The sequence below is a fragment of the Crinia signifera genome, chromosome 3 (assembly GCF_055691185.1).
Source record: "Crinia signifera chromosome 3, ASM5569118v1, whole genome shotgun sequence".
In the NCBI taxonomy this organism is placed as follows: Eukaryota; Metazoa; Chordata; class Amphibia; order Anura; family Myobatrachidae; genus Crinia; species Crinia signifera.
In genome coordinates this window covers 302,388,542-302,409,025 of record NC_139219.1, presented here as the reverse complement: position 1 = coordinate 302,409,025, position 20,484 = coordinate 302,388,542, and the positions used below count along the sequence as shown (strand labels likewise).

At 45.3% G+C, this 20,484-nt stretch overlaps 1 protein-coding gene across 2 annotated transcripts in view; it reads right to left on the bottom strand.

Annotated features, from left to right (window-relative positions):
• GREB1 (growth regulating estrogen receptor binding 1) overlaps positions 1-20,484 on the bottom strand; it is a 125,659-nt gene that overhangs the window by 59,913 nt on the left and 45,262 nt on the right. For both annotated transcript variants that reach the window (XM_083178557.1, XM_083178556.1), the window contains 4 exons: positions 12,596-12,709; positions 12,072-12,248; positions 4,211-4,393; positions 428-562 (listed from right to left, as the gene is read on the bottom strand). In XM_083178557.1, the coding sequence (XP_083034683.1) occupies positions 428-562; positions 4,211-4,393; positions 12,072-12,248; positions 12,596-12,709 (609 nt within the window). The remainder of the gene's footprint in view (positions 1-427; positions 563-4,210; positions 4,394-12,071; positions 12,249-12,595; positions 12,710-20,484) is intronic.

Below are 20,484 nucleotides of genomic sequence, written 5' to 3'. Positions count from 1 at the left end.
TGCAGTTGAGCAACTACTTTGTATAGTGAGTCTAAAGGTGGCCATACACATGCAGATTTATCTTCAGATCTGGCTGGTTGGAACAAAATCCTGGTTATGGATGAGAGCAAATGACAGTTGACCATTTCTTGGAATTGTTGGAAAACTGACAAACTGTCACTCATCCATAACCATGTTTTTGTTCCAACCAGCCAGATCTGAAGATAAATCTTACTAGTGTATGGGCTCCTTAAGATATGCCTTGACAATGCTTTATGGGCGATAACTGGAAAGTGGCTAAGCCGACACCCAGAAATGGTCTGTTTCATGGGCGTGGTTTAGGAGTGTTGCAGGCCAATACCTAGAAAGCAGCACAACAGCAAACACCAGTCTTTAGCATTCATTATTTCTGCTTCAATCTACTCAGAGGTGAAAGTCTGTCATTTACCTGATAGAGGATTCCCACTAGTCACCTGTGCAGCTTGGTCACTCATCTTATTTACTGCGGTGGGGACAGAACTGTCCTGTTGGGTGACCCCAGAGCTAGAGCACATGCTGGAAGATGAATGGCGGCTTCTCACTTCTGTAATGACAGGAAATTATGTCATCCACTAAATAAAACGGTACTTGTTTCCTAGCACGGCGCCCACGATCTAGATTGTATGTGTCGGGCCGATATCGCAAGCATTGCATGCATCTTATGTGTTTGTGCGGCATAAGATGCATGCGATGTGATCGATGTGATCGACGAGATTTTTACATTGGAATCAATGTGAAATGGTCCCTGAGACCCAATTTTACATTGATTCCAATGTAAAAAGCCCCCAAAACCCCAATTTTAATTGCTAACCCCCCCCCCTCATGGGTGAAATGCCCCCCCCGCCATTGTTAACGCCACCCCACTATTGACGCCAACCAGAAGCGTAGCGAGCGCAGCGAGCCCGCGAGGGGCGGCGGTACGCGTCCTCCGACCTTTTCATACCCCCACTATCCACGTCGGCGTGGAGTTGACTTTCTATAGTGTGGCAAGCGCAGCGAGCGGACTACATGTGAAGTATTCCACGTCCGCTCGCCACGCTTCGGGCTCGGTGGCTCGCTGCGATCGCCACACTATATAAAGTCAACTCCACGCCGACGTGGATAGTGGGGGTATGAAAAGGTCGGAGAACACGTACCGCCGCCCCCCATCTTATGGATGCATAAGATTCATGAGAGCCATAAGATGAGATCTATAAGATGCGATATTGTACTGTACATACAATTAAAAATCTTTTCAATTGTATGTGATCGCATAAGATTGTATGCCTTAATTAAGGCATACAATCTTATGCGATGGGCGCCGTGCTAGGAAATAAGTACCAATAAAACAGTATTATCAGGCATCGTATGAAAAGGGGGTGTGGTACGGGACTCCGACAGTCGGGATCCCGACAGTCATTATCCCGACTGCCCGGAGTCAGACAGCATGGCGAGCGCAAAAAAGCTCCTTGCGGGCTCGCTGCACTACGCGAGCCACCTATTCTAATCTCCCTCTATGGGGGTCGTGGACCCCCACAAGGGAAAATAGCAGGTGGCGTCGGGCAACCTGCTGTCTGCGTTTTGACAGTCGGGATCCCGACTTCGGGTAAATGACTGTCGGGATCCCGACTGTCAGGAACCCGTCCGGTACCCATGAAAAGGTCGGTCCATAACTGTGGATTTAACATCGTCTGATTCCAGAGCAAGAGTGAGGTGCATCAAACCTTCTACAGAGGAGGAGCTGACCAAAGCAACCTATCAGCTTTTAGTAAGCATTTTATGGACTATACTTGATAAATGAAAGCTAAAAGCTGATTGGATTTTATTATATACCCCAACAATCAATTTACACCTCCTGCTTGTGGTGTTAGCGGGAGGACCAATCACAAACTCCCATCGCTGCTATTTAAAGTTGGCGAACTACATTGATTGACAGGTATTATCCAAACCACAATCATACAGAATGCCCCAGTGCACTGTAGATAATATGGTAGTATAAAGTAATATGCTGTCTTCTAAAGATGAAAACATTTAACAAATGAATACAAGAGCAATGTGACCCTTTCTTTATAACAGCATTCTCAACATAATATCAATTTTGATCAATGCTTTTAGTTTGGAGGACCTATTTGCTCTTCATTCCTCCAACTAAAAGCATTGATCAAAACTGATATAACGATGAGAAATAAAGAAAGGGTCATCTTGATCTTTTATTCATTTGTGAAATAGTTTCATCTTTAGAAAACTGTATATATCTCTATACTTTCATATCAACTACACTGTACTGGGGCATTCTGTATGATTGTGACTTGGGTAATACCATCCAATCAATATAGGTCACTAACTTTAAACAGCAGCGGAAGGGGTGGGTGCGGCGGGGACCAGCCCGGAGCTCCGTTAGAAGGGGAATTGTGCGTGTTCCCTTCCGATGCCTGGCGGGGGGCTGGTGGTTGGCGATCCGACCGCCAGACCCCCGCTGGATGAATCACGCTTCATCTGTAATATTCCTTTTGATCAATGCTTTTAGTTGGAGGAATAAAGGGCCTGATTCAGGTTCACTCGCAAAGCACATTTGGTTTGCTAATACCCCTTTTACACCAAAAACCCTGGTCCGACCCTGGTCTTTGAACGCTGGAGTTTCCAGGGTCTGACCCTGCTTTATACTGCATTTACACAGCACTTCGACCTGGGTCGGACCAGGGTCTGCACCATTTACACTGGACCTGGGTCAGCCCTGCCTTGTCATTACAAATGGCCTGCAGCAGCAGCACCACATCACCCCCTGCACATCATCACCCCCCCCCCCTGCAGCATCACATCAATCCCCCCCTGCACATCATCACCCCCCCTAGCAGCAGCAGCACCCCCCCCCACCTGTACATTATCACCCCCCTGCAACATCAAATCACCCCCCCCCCCCCCTGCACATCATCACCCCCCTGAAGCAGCATCAAATCACACACCCCCTGAAGCAGCATCACCCCCTGCACCTTATGACCCCCCTGCAGCATCAAATCACAGGCTGCTGAGGGGGGAGACGGAGGGGATGCTCCCCGCTGCTGTAACTCCCCCCTGCAGCCGCGGGGCCGGGAGTGGAGGCAGCGGGAATCAGCAGTGCAGGTGGGCAGGGGACATCATCACCTGTAGAATCATATCATCACCCCCCCAGCGCGGGGTCCAGCCTCCAGGCAGCGGGGTCCGGCAGTGCAGGCGGGGGATCCATTCAGCGTATACGAAGTTGCCGGCGGGGTCCCCCCAGTGTATGGGAACTAGTAGCGGCAGTTCCCAGCCGCCGCAGGGACGCTCGCTGGTTACTTCCCATACGCTGGAGGGACCCCGCCAGCAACTTCGTATACGCTGAATGGATCCCCCGCCTGTACTGCCGGACCCCGCTGCCTGGAGGCTGGACCCCGCGCTGGGGGGGTGATGATATGATTCTACAGGTGATGATGTCCCCTGCCCACCTGCACTGCTGATTCCCGCTGCCTCCACTCCCGGCCCCGCGGCTGCAGGGGGGAGTTACAGCAGCGGGGAGCATCCCCTCCATCTCCCCCCCTCAGCAGCCTGACAGTTCACCCCAGGCCCTTAGCAGCTGAGACACCCCTCTCCTCCTGCAGCAGCTGGGGACAGCTTCCCCAGCGCTGCATGCCGTGCACGGACCCGCTGCGGGTGCCTGGACCCGCAGCGGGAACATTTACACCGGCCTCTACACGGGTCCTAACCGTGTTCTACCCAGGTCAGGACCTGGGTAGAGGACCCGTGTAAATGGACACGGCTTGACCCCATTTACACCGCCGAAGGTCCGGGTCTGACACGCCACTGACCCGGATTTTTCAGCGGTGTAAAAGGGGTATAATGGACACCCAGCAGGTGGGGCAGATGTAACATGTGCAGAAAGAGTTAGATTTGGGTGGGGTTTGTACTCCAAACAGATCTATATTGCAGTGTAAAAATAAAGCAGCCAGTATTTACCCTGCACAGAAACAAAATAACTTACCCAAATCTTTCTGTACATCTACCCCACCTGCAGCGCAACATAGTTTTGTCCATTAGCAAACCAAATGTGTTTTGCGAGTGAAACTGAATCACCTCCAAAGAGCGAATACTGAACCTATTACTGATTGGGCTTTGTGAATGGTCGCAACCAGAAAACAATGTGTTCCGTATACGGTACGGATCCAGTTGTGATAATGCTGTAGCTGCAAGAACTCACCTGTCCCCTTCCAAGAGATCAGGGCGCCTTTTGTTAAGCCCCCATGTGCGTTCCTGACCAGATAATACTTCAGGTGTTTCTGTTTTTTAGGCTGGGTGGTCAGCTTCAGATTGATGTGATTGGAAAACTCTGTAAAGTAGCGGAATCCTTTTTCTCCGCACCCAACACAATTGCCGGAAAACCCTGAGGATGAGGAGACAAGATATTATCATATATATATATATATATATATATATATATATATATATATATATATATATATATATACACAATCTTACAATCTCTGCATTGGAATCTGTTGCTTCTAGTATCAGAGTAGAGCTAAGTTCAATGTAAGCATGTAACTGGGAAAATGGCAGTTAGGAGCCAAATGGAAGATAGTTCACCGCGCTCCACTTTAACACTCTTCAAGTACATCTCCCCTTTATGTGCACTTTCCCTGATACCAAGAGTTCTCCAAGAAAATGCCACTGACTTTGCATTCCATCTGGTGTATCCCTTTAAATATTAAGTCAAACATCCATCAGTAACAGGCGAGCACCCACTTGATTAATAATAAAAATATACAGACACACAACAGTACGTCACCGCTTCCTCCCTCATTCATACAGTATTTTAATAGATCTCATTCATAGTGCAGCCTGTCTGGTTTCTATGGGTACCAGGGACTGTATGAAGCATTAGTGGATGCAGGAGGTTGCATCACATGCTGTGGTATATAGGTTGCTACGGGTCACAGTGACTTCTCAGGTCAAGACAACTTGGCAGGCAGAACAATCCGCAGTGCTAATCAAGGTATTTGCCAGCCATCTGCTTAACATCCATGAAAAAGGCCGTAGGAACATGAGACTCTACGGAACATTATCTCCGAACGTTGGGTCATAAACCGAAGGATACATAAAACGATGGAATCAAACAGTACCAAGTTACAGATTAGTTGTGCTGGAATACAGCGGGCAAAGGGTCGATACAGTATGTAATTTAATTCCGTGCTGCCCGCCTGGGAACTTGCCTGCCTCACTGTACGCATCGCCGACCTGACTGTCCCCGAATCAGAGAGAGGCTCAACTCCATCCCATGCTGGCTTATTGTACTGCTGATGACAGTAGTCTGCCTCTTCCTGGTAATGGGGTATAACAGGTAGATGAGTATGTGCTACTGTCCACAAGGGGGAGGTGTATCAAGCCTTCTAAAAGTTTCCTATAGCAACCAATGAGATTCTATTTTCAGCCATCAAGGGCAAAGGTGCCCATACACTAGTAAGATTTATCTTCAGATCTGGCTGGTTGGAACAAAAACATGGTTATGGATGAGTGTCAGTTTTCCAGCATTTCCAAGCAAATGGTCAACTGTCATTTGCTCCTATTCATAACCATGTTCTTGTTCCAACCAGACAGATCTGAAGATAAATCTGCCTGTGTATGGCCACCTTAAGACTTTGGCGGGACAGCACAACCTCTGTCCCGACTCTGCAGCGTTCCCATCATCATCTAGTCGGTAAACGAGGAGGAAACGAGTTTTAATCAGATCTGCTATCTCGTAAAACTTGCTAAATATGCCATCTGGTATTTTTGGGTGGTAAAGATGACAACCCATGTAATGAGGCTGGCTGTATTAATGAAGGGGAGCCAAGCACTGAAGCAATAGTTTATGTTAAAGGGAGTCCCCTGTCTATATCACAGACATGCCAAAGGGGGGAAAACGCGTCTTGCTGGCAATAAGGAACTAGGGGGTAGAGATGTATGAAGCAGTTATTAGGGAGGAGAAGTGATAAAGTGCTGGGTACTTTGGGCAGTATTCAATGAGAAAAATTTGCCCTGTTTTATGGCGAATTTGTGCTTTTTTCGCCTTGGACGGAGCATTTTGCTCTCCAAAAGTGAGCAACCCTATTCAATGTGAAATATTCGCCGTCTTTCTAAGTGATTTTCGCCGTCTCTCTCCGTGTAGCAATTCTCCATCTTTTCATGGAGAGCTGGAATGTGAACTTTTAAACTAAAAGGTTTTTTTTTTTAATTTTGGTGTCAAAAAATCAGGATTTTTTTTCTGTGAAGGGGCATGTTATTTTTATTCATGTGCTTATAGCACATGAATATATATTTAATTTAAAAATATATATATTTTTTTAATTTTTTTTTTCCACCGGCCAATCAGCTACTGACTTTCCCTTTTTAAACCCAGCCCGCAACTTAACAGTCAGGAGCTGATTGGCCGGTGATAAAGTACCAGGCACTTCATCATTTCTCCTCCCTTATCACTGCTTCATACATCTACTCCTAGATGATTATTTCTATTCTAAGTATATCAGACCATGTGAACTATTCCTTGTTATGAACTAATATTTCCATTTTCATCAGTTATTATTTTTTCTCTTAATTAAGATTCTAGGGTCCCTTGTGTTATCCTGGAATAAGAATCCGCGTCTTACAGAGTGTTCTAATTGGAACGTAACAAATCACATTTTGTTTTTGTAATATTATGTAAAGAAAAAAAAACAGGGGGTACTATTTATCAAAGATTGGAGAAATAAAGTGGAGTGTGATAAAGTACTAAGCAGTCAGCTCCTAACTGTCGTTTTACAGGATGTGTTTGAAAACATTTAGTAGCTGATTGGCTGGGACTTTAGCTTTGTTTCTCCAAGCATTGATAAACACCCCTCATATTTGGGCTAGCTCCCCAACAAACGGATCGAACCTGGGTTACTGAAAATGGTTCAAGCAGTGTCACAGCTGCTTGAAACTTCACTTCCACCGCAGGCTGCACCTGAGATATCGCCAGGCCTTCCATTTGCCAGTACTTGGACGTGACACCAACTCCAAGCCCTGGTGATCCGGCTCTGTTCATGCCTTTAACGTGACCTGGATTGGATGGCCCGAGTCACATGTCTCACATCACATGCTACCTTTGTCAGTGCCGGGTTCAATCCAGGTAAAGTAGCTACCATAGGGCCTTATTCTGGTTGGAGCGGCCGGGCCGTACGCGGACGTCTCGGGATTTTTTATGATCTGCGCATGCGTACATTCGCTAATGCGCAGGCGCGACCACTCACCAACGCTTACGGACGGGTCTCTACGTGCGAAAAAACCTGTACGCGAGTGTACGGGTATTGGGGGCGGCACAGGGGCGTGAAGAGGGGAGCGGCCGAAATAATGAGGGAAAATGGGCGTAAATATGGGCGTACACGGGGGTGTGCACCAAAAATGAGCGGTGCTACTACCGCACGATCGACTAAAGCACCGTTCATTTCGGACACAAAACAGGCGGCCGCCAACCGCCACCTCAGACCACCCCTACAGATACCGCATGCCAGCGTGCGCCTGGGTTGGCTAATTTACGCGGATTACTACTCAAACACATACACCCGAATGTAATAAGCAATGCTGCAGTCTATTAAGTCCAAACCATGATTTCACTACCTGCAAGCCACACACAGCACTCAAACACATTGGAAGCTTATCTTTCTATACTTCTCGACATTTAAAGGTTTGTTTAATTTAAGGTAAGAATCTTTGTAAGACCTGCTTATATATGCTAAGGTAGGTATTTGTTAAAGTTATACACATTCACTACGTGCTTTCATAGACTTTACACAGTAGCACACTCAATCTACACAAGTCGACATGTGTCAACGTGTTCACTCTAATACAAACATAGGTTTTGTATTTATGATACAATAACATAAACCACATCTAACACCTACAAAGGATGTTTCAGCAATGTTTTAAGCCCATGGCCACTATTTTGCACATTAATTAATTCAATCAATTAATTAATTTTCATAATTATAGTTGAAAGGCAACATTTGCAGGTCCATATATGTGAAGGGTATGTCAGCGTACACGGACGTACGCTCACTCTCACGAGCGGTGACATAAGCTGACTTTTCTATTGAAAACAATAGGGACCCGTCCGTGCAAGCTGGCGTACACTCAGATCTCCGCAAGAAGGCGGTGGGAAGACGGACGACAGACGTCCGTAAACGGCGGCGTACGCTCAGTTGTACGCCAGTTGTCGGAGTGTAAGGGCTGGCCCGTCCGTGTACGTTGGCGTACGCTCATTTGTACGCCACTCCCCTTCTACGTTGTTTATGCCCGTACGTATGCGGCAGAGTTGTGGGTGGACTTAACCCCAACGGCCGCGTGCGGCTAGCGTACGTTAATAGCGAACGTACGCACGTTTGGCCGCACCGATCAGAATAACCTCCATAGTCGGATTCCTGAGATAACACAACCCTGGTAGAGCTTTTCACACCAAATCTGGGCCCAGGTTTCCATAGCGATGGTTGCCATCGACGACAATGGTGAACTGGCCATCGATAGTGGAATACTATGCAATTTATTATTTATTAACAGTTTCTTATATAGCGCAGCATATTCCGTTGCGCTTTACAAAAGGAGACAGTGATACAAAAAACAGGGTATTTACAGACAGTCAAAAGGTAGGAGGGCCCTGCTCACAATGCAATGGATGACCACCTATCGATGATCATCCATTTTCTTTGACTGATTGGCCTGTGGGCCAATCAAAACAAGGGGGGGCAGCTTCATTGTTTCTGGGGACAGAGCTATGCTCTGTGTCATGGCCCCTGTTCACCGGGTGCACGCACCCAACATAGCCCCATTACCATATGGGAACGCCCAGCGTTTCATGGGCGTACCCATGAGAATGCTTGGCGTTCTCATGGTAATGAGGCTGTGAAAGTCGAAAGATGTGGGTGTTCCCCACAGCATGCGAATGGGTGTTTATGTTAAATATCCATTCTCAGGCTGTGCATGGGGACACACGCTGTGAGGGGGGGGAGGAATTTGCAGCCTTGCGAATTAACCAGAATAACCCCCTTAATGTGATACAGCACATGGGGCTGCACGTAGAACCCCATGATTCCAGAGGTACCATAAGTAGAGCGTAAAGCTACTATCGGCCTCAAGTAATTTGCAGATAACTGAATCGACCCCTAAGAGTGGTAAAAGTGTAAAACGCAAAACCCATCTATTACACAAGGGCCTAATGTGCAACGTCTCCACTTTATCTCTAGAGAACGTTTGATTCATCTTCCCCTATGTGCAAAAAAAGCAATTGATAAAAAGAATGCTTAGGGCAATGGTTCCCAAACTTTCTTGAAACAGGGCGCTCTAGAATACCAGCCTTTGTTCAAGGCACCCCATGTCAAAAAGTTTCTTATGGATAAATAAAAAAAAATCAGTACACTGGGGCAGATGTATTAATCCTTAATGGGGCAGATGTATTAATCCTTAACGAGAGATAAATCCAAGGGTGATAAGGAGAGATAAACGTCCAGCCAATCACCTGCCAACTGCCATGTTACCGGCTGTGTTTGAAAAAAGTCAGTAAGGAGCTGATTGGCTGGACGTTTATCTCTCCTTATCACCCTTGCATTTATCTCTTGTTCAGGCTTAATACATCTGCCCCATTGTGCTTAATGGTCACCCTCAGGTTCCGTTAAGTGGTGGGGAACATAGCTGTGGTTCTAATGGTCCATACATTTTACGATTGGCAGCCACCAGCACTGGTTTTTCCTATCACTTTGTGCATAAATAATGTTTTTTTGGGTCGTGGATCCCCAACCCGAGGCACCCTTGCAAACATTCCGAGGCACCCCAGGGTGACTAGGCACACAGTTTGGGAACCACTAGCAGAGCTGCGTAATATGGTAGCGCTATATAAAGAAACACTTATAATAATGCTCATTGCCGTAACAAGTAGATAGGCTGCATATAGGAGAGCAAGCCCTATATCTGGCTATGTGAAGAGCTGTAAACAAGGCAGCTGCCTGCCAGTGTGCAGATGTGTCTGTCTGGTTCCAGCCACTATCAGCCAGCAGTCTGCATACCTGCTTGTCTAGCATTACCTGGGCTATCTCCGTCTGTCTGGAATGTCTACAGTGGGAACACAGGACAAGTTTATTGAGGAAGTGAAGGGGATGAATAGCTGTCTGGCAGCTGCCCCATTGGTGGCCCGGGCTTACACTGTTATTATTTATTGTTCTTTTGTGCTTTTGTTTAAAGTGCTATTAATACAATGACTTCCTCCGCACTAATTGCTGAGCTTTCATCTAGGTTTCTGTTGGGATTTTATTATCTATCTGATCAGTGGAAAGAGGATGGGGCTGTTTACAGGATTCAGGAATGGTCTGGTAAAGTGACTTAATGCTGCCTGTCATGGTGGAAACCTGCAAATGTTTAGTCAGGTTTAATGCTTCCAGAATTGGATACAGTGGTCCTTGTACACTCATCCCTGATGGCTTTGGACAATGAAAAAAATCCCACTGACTTACAAACAGCCGTATTAAGCCCCACATTACACAGGATGCATACAGATCTATCACACAGATAAGGGCTGGAGATTTCATTGCTAAACATAAAATATACAGCCAATGGCATGACCCGTGTGTGTGGGGGGGGCGCCTGGATGGGAATGCTCCTTAAATCCCTCACATTCTTAAGATGACAGCCAGCACTATGAGCCTAGGGGGGTACTTTACTAAAACCTGTTTTTCTGGCAGTTTTGCAGCAGCAAACTGGGACGCGTGTGAGACGTTCGCGTGTCCCAGTCAAATGGAGCACCTCCCTGCTGGTGAACGTCAGCTGCGGCATTCTGGTGAATACACACATATATATGTATGTATATATTTATATATACAATGTTTTTTTATGTGTCATTTGAACTAAGATGGATCAGGGAAGAGGAAAGATTTTATTTATTTCATAATCTGAACAAGAATGTGTGATGTTATATATTGAAATAAAGATCATTTAAAAAAATTGTGTTTTTTTTTTTATCTTTGCTTTATTCGTTCAGTACTATAAGCAGCGTAATTGTCACTCTAGGATTTCCCATTTCATTATCACCCTGCAGTCACCAGTCGAAGGCTACAGAAGCAGGAAGACAGGGTGCTAGTGAATGACAGTAGTTCTTATATGAGGTACAGTAGTTTTACACATTACACAGTTTGTTTCGTGCAAAGCTGATGGAAAAATTATTTTTGTTAAAGGCCTCCACACAATGAAATCTCATTTTATCTGTGCGTACTTTAATGGGAAATCCTTCCCTCATTCCTACATCTCCCTTTCACTTGGGAAACATTATACTTCTCTGGGAACGTGTGTGGCCTTTTTATTTTCTCAGACCTATGCCGCACAGAGAAATCCATCCAAACTAAGGTGCACAGACGTCCCAAAGAAGAACTTGAGAGTCCCTTTCGCTACCGTTTTTGACATGTTCCCACTGTAACTTGGCAGTTGGTATTCAATGTTCTGACTGTCGAGTGTCAGAACAGCCACGATTTGTTAGAAACGTTCGCTAAATTGTCGGAATGGGCCGCAAATTCGACAATTAATGGCCGTTTCCAACAATTCAGATTCAAAGCCGAATCAGAAAGCCTTTAACGCTGTCGGAAATTGCAGAATTGAATAGGCGATATTTCCACTGGGCGGAAATTGGGGCACAGATTAAATACCACCCAATGGGTGATAGTCCTATAAATAAATAACCAAAATATATTCTAAAACTGACTCTCAGCTCTAATCAAGTACCCCAAACAGGCCGTTGTTCCATAATTTCTTTCTCCTGTCCCCTATGCATTAGGAAGGAAATCCAGAAAACATGACCCATACCGGGTATTTGAGGACATGAGTTGAGAACCGCCATGTTATAGATTCTTATTCACAAAAGGTTTAAAAATGGAAGCGCTGCATGAAAGTCTCAATTCATTATCTTCTCATTCATTATCTTCATACTTCATCGTACCTGTAGTTCTGGACCAGGAGACACATTAATCATTGTGTCCATGTGTTCAGCAGAACATCTCAGTGATGGGGATACAGACAGCTACTTATAGACGTACCTAGCAGTGCGTTGCGGCCATTATCATCTGGCAGAAATCTTTTGTCCACTGCACACACTAAAATATGATCCGGTAAACTAGGGGACTTGGCGCCCACCAGTAGAAATCCAGGAGGCACGTCGAACTGGTCAGCCAGCACAGAAGTCAATCTCAAGTCTTTACCGGCCTGACAAAAACCTGGAGCAGAGAAATGAGTCCAATTGTTAGACAGTTTACAATGGTTATTGCACACGTGGTTTAAGGCAGTGAATAGGGGAAACACGTATCTGTTACCTAATACACATAAGACAGATGAACAAATCCTTGTGGTAGCCATGGCGATCTCCAGATCCAATCCGATGCGCGATGGATCAAAATTGGAGGTTAGGCACATACAATTTTACACTTTTCACCTGTTTTCGCGACCCTATGAGTCGAAATCGGGTGGAAAAGGCCAAAATGTATAAGTGTATCTTTAGTTTTTGTTGTCAGTATTTTGCTATGATTGGTGTAACCTTTGTGTTTATATTATACAATGTGCTCACCATCGGTGGTGCAGCAGCCTTCGGGGGGCGGCTTGTTCTGATACGAGTGGGTAGAGCTACTTGATCCTGATCCATCATCGTCTTCCTCATCATCATCATTATCCACACCACCACCTGCAGAAGAGAGGACTTACGTGAGGGACAGAAGGTGGAATAGGAACAAGGTCATAGTCATGATCCAATGAGCTGTACCGGCAAACCTCAGAAGCTTGCAGTCTAGGTCAGAATTCCCCGTCACACAGTGCTGACATTTACTTCCTGTGTATGGGACCCCCGCAGTGTTACTGGTAGGGAGACTTGCTGGAAGGAAGCTATACAAAATGTATGTGAGCGTTACCCATGCGTTGCCTGAGCATTACCCATGCGTTGCCTGAGCGTTACCCATGCGTTGCCTGAGCGTTACCCATGCATTGCCTGAGCTTTGCTCTTCTACTGATTGACTTCACCCTTCCATTGACTGAGCTTTGGCCATCTACTGATGTACTTTACTGATCCACTGGCTGAACGTCACACATCCATTAACCTATACATTGAGTTTTACTCATCCACTGGCTGAATATTTTCCACCCATTGGCTAAACATTACTAACTGGGCTTGACCACCTTATTAACCAAGCTTTACCCATCCATTTTCTCAGCTTTACCCATGCACTGGCTGAGATCAACCCTCCTATTGGCTAAGCTAACCCGTGTTTTGGGCTAACTTTATACATTTATTGGCCTTGCTTTACCCATCCATTTGCTCAACTCTACCCACGCATGGGTTTAGCTTTGCCCATTCATTGACTGAGCTTTAAATATCTGTTTGCTGAGCTTTTTCATGCAATGCCTGAGCTTAACCCATCGATGTGCTCAGGGCTGACATCTTGCACTTCTCTTATATTACCTACCTCCTATTGTTCAGAAGGAAAGGGGGTAAGATTCTGCACCAGAGTAGTGATTTAATTTGGGAGATCATATAGTACTGTATTTCACAAGATCTAATGATTATACTTTTATTACAGAACAATTACAGATATTAATCCTAGAAATATTGTGGGTACTCTTTACTTAGAAGGGCGCCCACGATTTTGATCGTGGGCATCGTTAGTAAAAAATCTCGGGCATCTCGGGCATTGAATGCACTAAAAAATCGGGTGCGATCAACCGACGAGATGCCCGAGATTTCCCATAGGGAACAATGTTAAATGTCTCAATTGACCCAATTTTCCTGTTCAATGCCTCAATTGACCCGATTTTTCCATAGGAAACAATGTTAAATGGGCCACAGAGGCCAAAGAGGCACCCTGAAGTGTATAATGGCCACCCGAATTGTTAACGCCACCCCACGATCAACGTCAACCCGATGCGTGGCGAGCGCAGCGGTACGCGTCCTACGACCTTTTCATACCCCCACTATCCACGTCGGCGTGGAGTTGAGAACAGAAAGTGTGGCGAGCGCAGCGAGCCACCGAGCCCGAAGCGTGGCGAGCGCAGCGAGCCCCGCGAGGGTACGCGGACAGCTGTGAAGCCCGCGAGGGGACGCGAATACCTGTGAAGGTATCCGCGTCCCCTCGCGGGGCTCGCTGCGCTCGCCACGCTTCGGGCTCGGTGGCTCGCTGCGCTCGCCACACTTTCTATTCTCAACTCCACGCCGACGTGGATAGTGGGGGTATGAAAAGGTCGTAGGACGCGTACCGCCGCCCCTCGCGGGCTCGCTGCGCTCGCCACGCTTCGGGTTGACGTTGATCGTGGGGTGGCGTTAACAATTCGGGTGGCCATTATTCACTTCAGGGTGCCTATTTGTCCTCTGTGGCCCATTTAACATTGTTTCCTATGGAAAAATTGGGTCAATTGAGGCATTGAACAGGAAAATCGGGTCAATTGAGACATTTAACATTGTTCCCTATGGGAAATCTCGGGCATCTCGTCTGTCGCATCGCACCTGATTTTTTAGTGCATTCAATGCCCGAGATGGGCGCCCTTCTAAGTAAAGAGGACCATATTGTGTATACTGGGGGTTATCCCTAGAGTCTATACCGGCATTCCCAACCTTGGATCTCAGGTCACATGATGTCCAGGCTTCAGCACAGGTGGTTCATTTGAAAAACTGAGCTACAGATATAGCCACGTTCATCGTTGCCACGGCAATCACCACGTGCGACTACCGCGGATGCGGCAAACAAGCATCTGTACTAATTAAGGCACCTGTGCACAAGCCTGGATATCACTATAACCCGAAAGGTTAGGGGGTAAATTTACTAAGATGGGCGTTCTACTGAAGATGGGATGTGGCCCATAGCAACCAATCAGATTCCGCTTCTTATTTATTTAACACCTTCTAGAAAATAATAGATAGAGGGCGGTATTCAATCCCGGCTGTTATTTCCACCTGCGGGAATCGCGGCCGTCACCTATTCAATGCTGCCGTTTCTGACAGCATTGGAGGCGTACTACGACAAAACAGATCCGACTTTAAAACAAGTTGGATCTGTTTTGTCGGAAACAGCCTCAGATTGTCGAATCACGGGCGTTTTTCGATAATCTGCATCCGTTTTCGCCAACATGTCGACTTTCCGACACTCGTCAGCCGGAACACTGAATTCCGGCTGTCGAGTTACAGTCGAGCTGAGTGATAACAGCCCGGGATTCCGACTGTCGGTACGTTCCAACAGTCGGAATCCGAATTGAATACCCACCCTGAACTGAACATCTTCAGTAGAACCCCCCCCTACTATCATTAAGTTTAGTGCTCCGAGTCCTCACAGTGGGCCAGATGTACTAAGCAGCTCCACCCTGCCATGTTACAGACTGTGTTTGACAAATGACAGTTATGAGCCATCAGATTGGTACTTTCTCTCTCTCCCTCCGCTTTATCACTTTTCAAGCTTAGTACATCAGCTCAGTGTCTGAAGCTAAATACAAAGGGGGAACGACCATTTTTACATTAAAAAAAATACAAATATTCCGCCGACAACAGCAGCAGCAGACTCAGCCGACTTTCTCTGAATCCCTGAAGTGCGGCTCTTTTCACTTTCCTCTCCTGCGTTAAAGAATTAGCTTTAATCTAGTGGCAGAAGTTTAGTGGAGTTTGCTACATGAAAGAGAGTTTGTCAGACAAGCATTGTGAGAGTAACAAGCACTTTGCCTGCGTAAGCTTCAGGCTGTTAAAGCAAATGCTAATTTCACCTCCTACAGCCTCCATTGTGAGAGACGGAAGCCAATATACATTGCCTAAGAATGGAGCCTTAGGGAAATGTATTCTCTGCACTACAATCTCCAGCCATCGGTCAGTCATTTCGTGTACAATAATCAGGGCAGAAAACGCTGTGTCCCAGATACGTCATAACGTGACTGGACATTGGATTCAAATTATAAAACTTTACACGCACCCTAACAAAACAATAAACATATATTCCATAAGTAGGTACTAATTTCCAATAGGTCAAATAAAAAATCAAATTTAAAGTCAGAAAATTACATAAACATAGAATTTGACGGCAGATAAGAACCACTTGAGAACCATTACCTCAATTCTATTTGATCCTTAGTTCTTTGTAAATATGTTCAAATGCCTATGCCAAGCATATATAAATTGCTCTACTGTCTTGGGGGGGGGGGGGGGGGGGGGGGGTATTCAATGTTTTCCTGATTCTTCAACGAGCTGAAAAATCAGGAAGTACCTATTCAACGCAGCCTTGTTCATACAGTTTTTACGCTGATGCAAGCTCGACTTTGTTTGCAGTCAAATCTGCATCGGCGGACAATAGTCGGAGAAATCCGCATTTTTAACTAAGACACGTGGATCGACCATTTTTCCGACAGTTGAAAAATCGTCACTTGGATTGAACAGGTGGATTTTTAAATTCAACTGAAAAAACTGCAAAAAAGTGCAGATTTTTCTGACTGTTGGAAAAAATCGTCACGGCTGAATACCCCCCCCCCCCCCCCTTAGCCTTTACCACCTCTGACAGGAGGTTATTCCATGTATCCACTCCCCTTTGACTAGACTATTGTATAATGATAATTCTACATCTAATGATGATATACCGAACAAAGATAGGGATTGTTAACTAATGAGGCCCACAAGCGGGGAGATGTGCTGAGCGTTCTGAGTGATGCTTGATCGCTCAGAGCACTCAGCAAGAGCGCTCAGCAAGACCGCTCAGCACACAGTGATGTGTCAGCACCATGTGCTGAGCAGTCTGTCAGGGCCAGTGTTCTCCGGTGAGAACACTGGCCCTGACCGGCGATAAACTAGATTTATCCAGCATGCTGGATATTACTCACTGGGCAATAGCGATGCGCAGGGCCGCGCATGGCTATTGCTATGGCCCCAGCACACAGAGCAATGTAGGAGCATTTTCTAAGCAATCTAGAGAGATCGCTTAGAAAATGCCTAGAAATCGCCCCCAGTGTAGGACCCATTAGCCTTACAGGGAGATGAAGTGGATTGAGATAAAGCACACCTCCCAACTTTGATTCCAAGCAAGGAGGGACATCAGCCAATGGCGCACGCCTGAAATGGGGGGCGTGGCCTAGCATCAAGGGGCGTGGTCTATACATTGTGACATTCCGCGAGGCCACGCCCCATGTTTTCCGCCGCTGTGGTGGCATGGCTAGTGGCTTTGTAAGCTGCTGGCCAGCCCCCAGCCCCTCTGCTTACGGGAATAGACGCTGCGCCCCCCTGCCCAGCAGGACACTGCCGTCCCCAGGCGGGATAAGGGAACATCCCCAAAAAGCCGTGGGGAGCTGACTGGTTGGTGTTTTATCCCTTTCCACTTTATCTCTCTGTAAGCCTTGATGAACCTCCCCTGTTGTTATTTCATGGCCCCTATCATTTGGAAGCAGACAACCAGTACACTTATTTATTTATTATTTATTAACAGTTTCTTATATAGCGCATACATATTCCGCAGCGCTTACAGAGAATATTTGAACATTCACATCAGTCCCTGCCCCAGTGGAGTTTACAATCTATATTCCCTACCACATGTACACGCACTTATGTGACATGAAGGTTACTGAATCCTCCAAAGCTTTTGTTCCCTTTCAGTAAAAGCAGGGAGTGGAATATATCCTAATGGCTAATCTCAGCAATGTTACTGGGTCTTTGTTATTTGTTCTAAGAGTTCAGAGGTATTAACTTTAAAAGGCAAACAAGTAGTATTCTGCTAAGCAAACCAACACATATGTGAGTACCTGCAATATACAAAGTGCACCTGAATGTATGATAATATGGGTATCATTATTACTACTATTATCATCAACAATTATTTACATAGAGACAAAATACACAGCAGTACAGCCGGGAACATTACTACACATATGGCACTGTCGCTGGGCAACTGCCACTACTGTTCATACTCCTTCGGTACAATCGCTTACAAGAGAGTGCATCTGTCAAAGTGGTTGGTCATTCTTATTTTAATATTGAAAACAATATGCAAATGATCTATTTGGCTATCCCATATGACGAGCAGGGCCCTTTTCCTCCATGTTCTTTTTTCATCCCTTTTTTTATCATCATCTCCTCCCCACTGCCCACAATGGCACATATCCATTGGGTTCTGCCACCTTGCTGCTGATTCGGGTATTATGACGCTGATGCAGCAAGGTTTATAAACAAGAGGTTCTTATCTGCTGACAAATTCTGTTTCTGTCCTATAATGTTCATTCTCTCAGTCATGTCCTATAATGTTCTGTTTGATAAGTCCCTTTTTTCTTGCTTTGTTTTTACTGTTTCTGTATCTTGTAAGGTGCTGCTGCCCCCTGCCATCTGTCTGTCTGTCTGTCTGTCTATCTATGTGTCTCTGTCTATCTATCTATCTATCTATCTATCTATCTATCTATCCATCTATGTGTCCCTATCTATCTATCTATCTATCTATCTCTGTCTATCTATCTATCTATCTATCTATCTATCTATGTGTCCCTATCTATCTATCTATCTATCTATCTATGTGTCCCTATCTATCTATCTATCTATCTATCTCTGTCTGTCTATCTATCTATCTATCTATCTATCTATCTATCTATCTATCTATCTGTCTGTCTGTCTGTCTATCTATCTATGTGTCTCTGTCTATCTATCTATCTCTGTCTATCTATCTATCTATCTATCTATCTATGTGTCTCTGTCTATCTATCTATCTATCTATCTATCTATCTATCTATCTATCTATCTATCTATCTATCTATGTGTCTCTATCTATCTATGTGTCTCTGTCTATCTATCTATCTATCTATCTATCTATCTATCTATGTGTCTCTATCTATCTATCTATCTATATATCTATGTGTCTCTGTCTATCTATCTATCTATCTATCTATCTATCTATCTATCTATCTATCTATCTATGTCTATCTATCTATCTATCTATCTATCTATCTATCTATCTCTATCTATCTATCTATCTCTGTCTATATATCTATGTGTCCCTGTCTATCTATCTATCTATCTATCTATCTCTGTCTATCTATCTATCTATCTATCTATCTATCTATCTGTCTGTCTATCTATCGATCTATCTATCGGTCTCTGTCTATCTATCTATCTATGTGTCTCTGTCTATCTATCTATCTATTGCTGTGTACACACGGGGGAGATATATTGCTCAGTTTCTACTTTACATCAGCGACCAGAGATGGTCGCTGATGAAAAAGAAACTGCCGGGGGGAGCCCGGCAGTGGTAATCAGCTGGTCGCAGGAGCATGTTCCTGCGACCAGCGATCACCACAGGGGCAAAAACGGGAGCGCGCACCCGGCGATATATTGCCGGTGCACACTCCCATTGCGGGCAATATAGTCGCTCAGCGACCATATTTCCCGCGATTTTGCACAAAATCGCCCCTGTGTGTACGCACCTTATCTGTCTGTCTGTCTGTCTATCTATCTATCTGTCTCTGTCTATCTATCTATCTATCTATGTGTCTCTGTCTATCTATCTATCATAGGGGCAGATGTATTAAACCTGGTGTAGAGATAAAGCGGTAGGTGACAACTTATTCAGGTCCGTTTATTCAGACCCCTTCATTCGCAAGGGGTCCGATGGTTGCACAAGTGCAGGGTGCATGCGGGCACGGCGAACAGATTGCAGATGTTGGGGGGGGGGGCAGGGTAGTCGCCCATGAAAATGCTGGGCGTTCCCACGGAAATCGCCATGTGACGTGCGCGCCGGATCACCGGATGTCAGCTGCCTGCCCATTTCCTCCCAGATGTGCACGCATATATGTGACCCGATAGTCACTTTATATATGCGAGCACGTACAACATCTATCGATGGTCAGCTACCATCGAAAGATGTAGATTATGCAAAATGAATGACATTGTGCAGCTATATTGATTGTTGCTGTGCAGCTGCTAAAACAAACTGAAACTCTCTAGAAGCCATAAAATCTGTGATGAGGGAACATAGAAAGGATCAGGTTCCTGCAGAAAGCACGATCAATGGAATATACAAGTAATGTATGTCTGTAATAGAGTAATAAGTGACATGTCTCCACTGACAGCAGAAGTGCACATGATTTAGGGGGACATTTACTAAGACGGGAGTTCCATTTCACATGGGATGTTGCTATGGGAAACCAATCAAAATCTACTTATTGTTTATTTAGCACCTTCTAGAATATCCTGTAATAGATAGTATCTGATTAGTTGCCAGTAGCAACATCCCATGTGAATTACAAGTCCCGTTTTAGTAAATTTCCCTTTTATTGTTTAATCAGAAAACCACCAGGACTGTTATCTCTGAAATGAGAAGAATTCTAAAAACCATTATTCAATAATGACAATGGTTTCATTATACTTTATAATGCTGGTTTTAATGCTGTCATTGACCTTATGGGCCAGATGTACTAAGCTTGAAAAGTGATACAAAGGAGAGTGATAAACCACCAGCCAATCAGCTT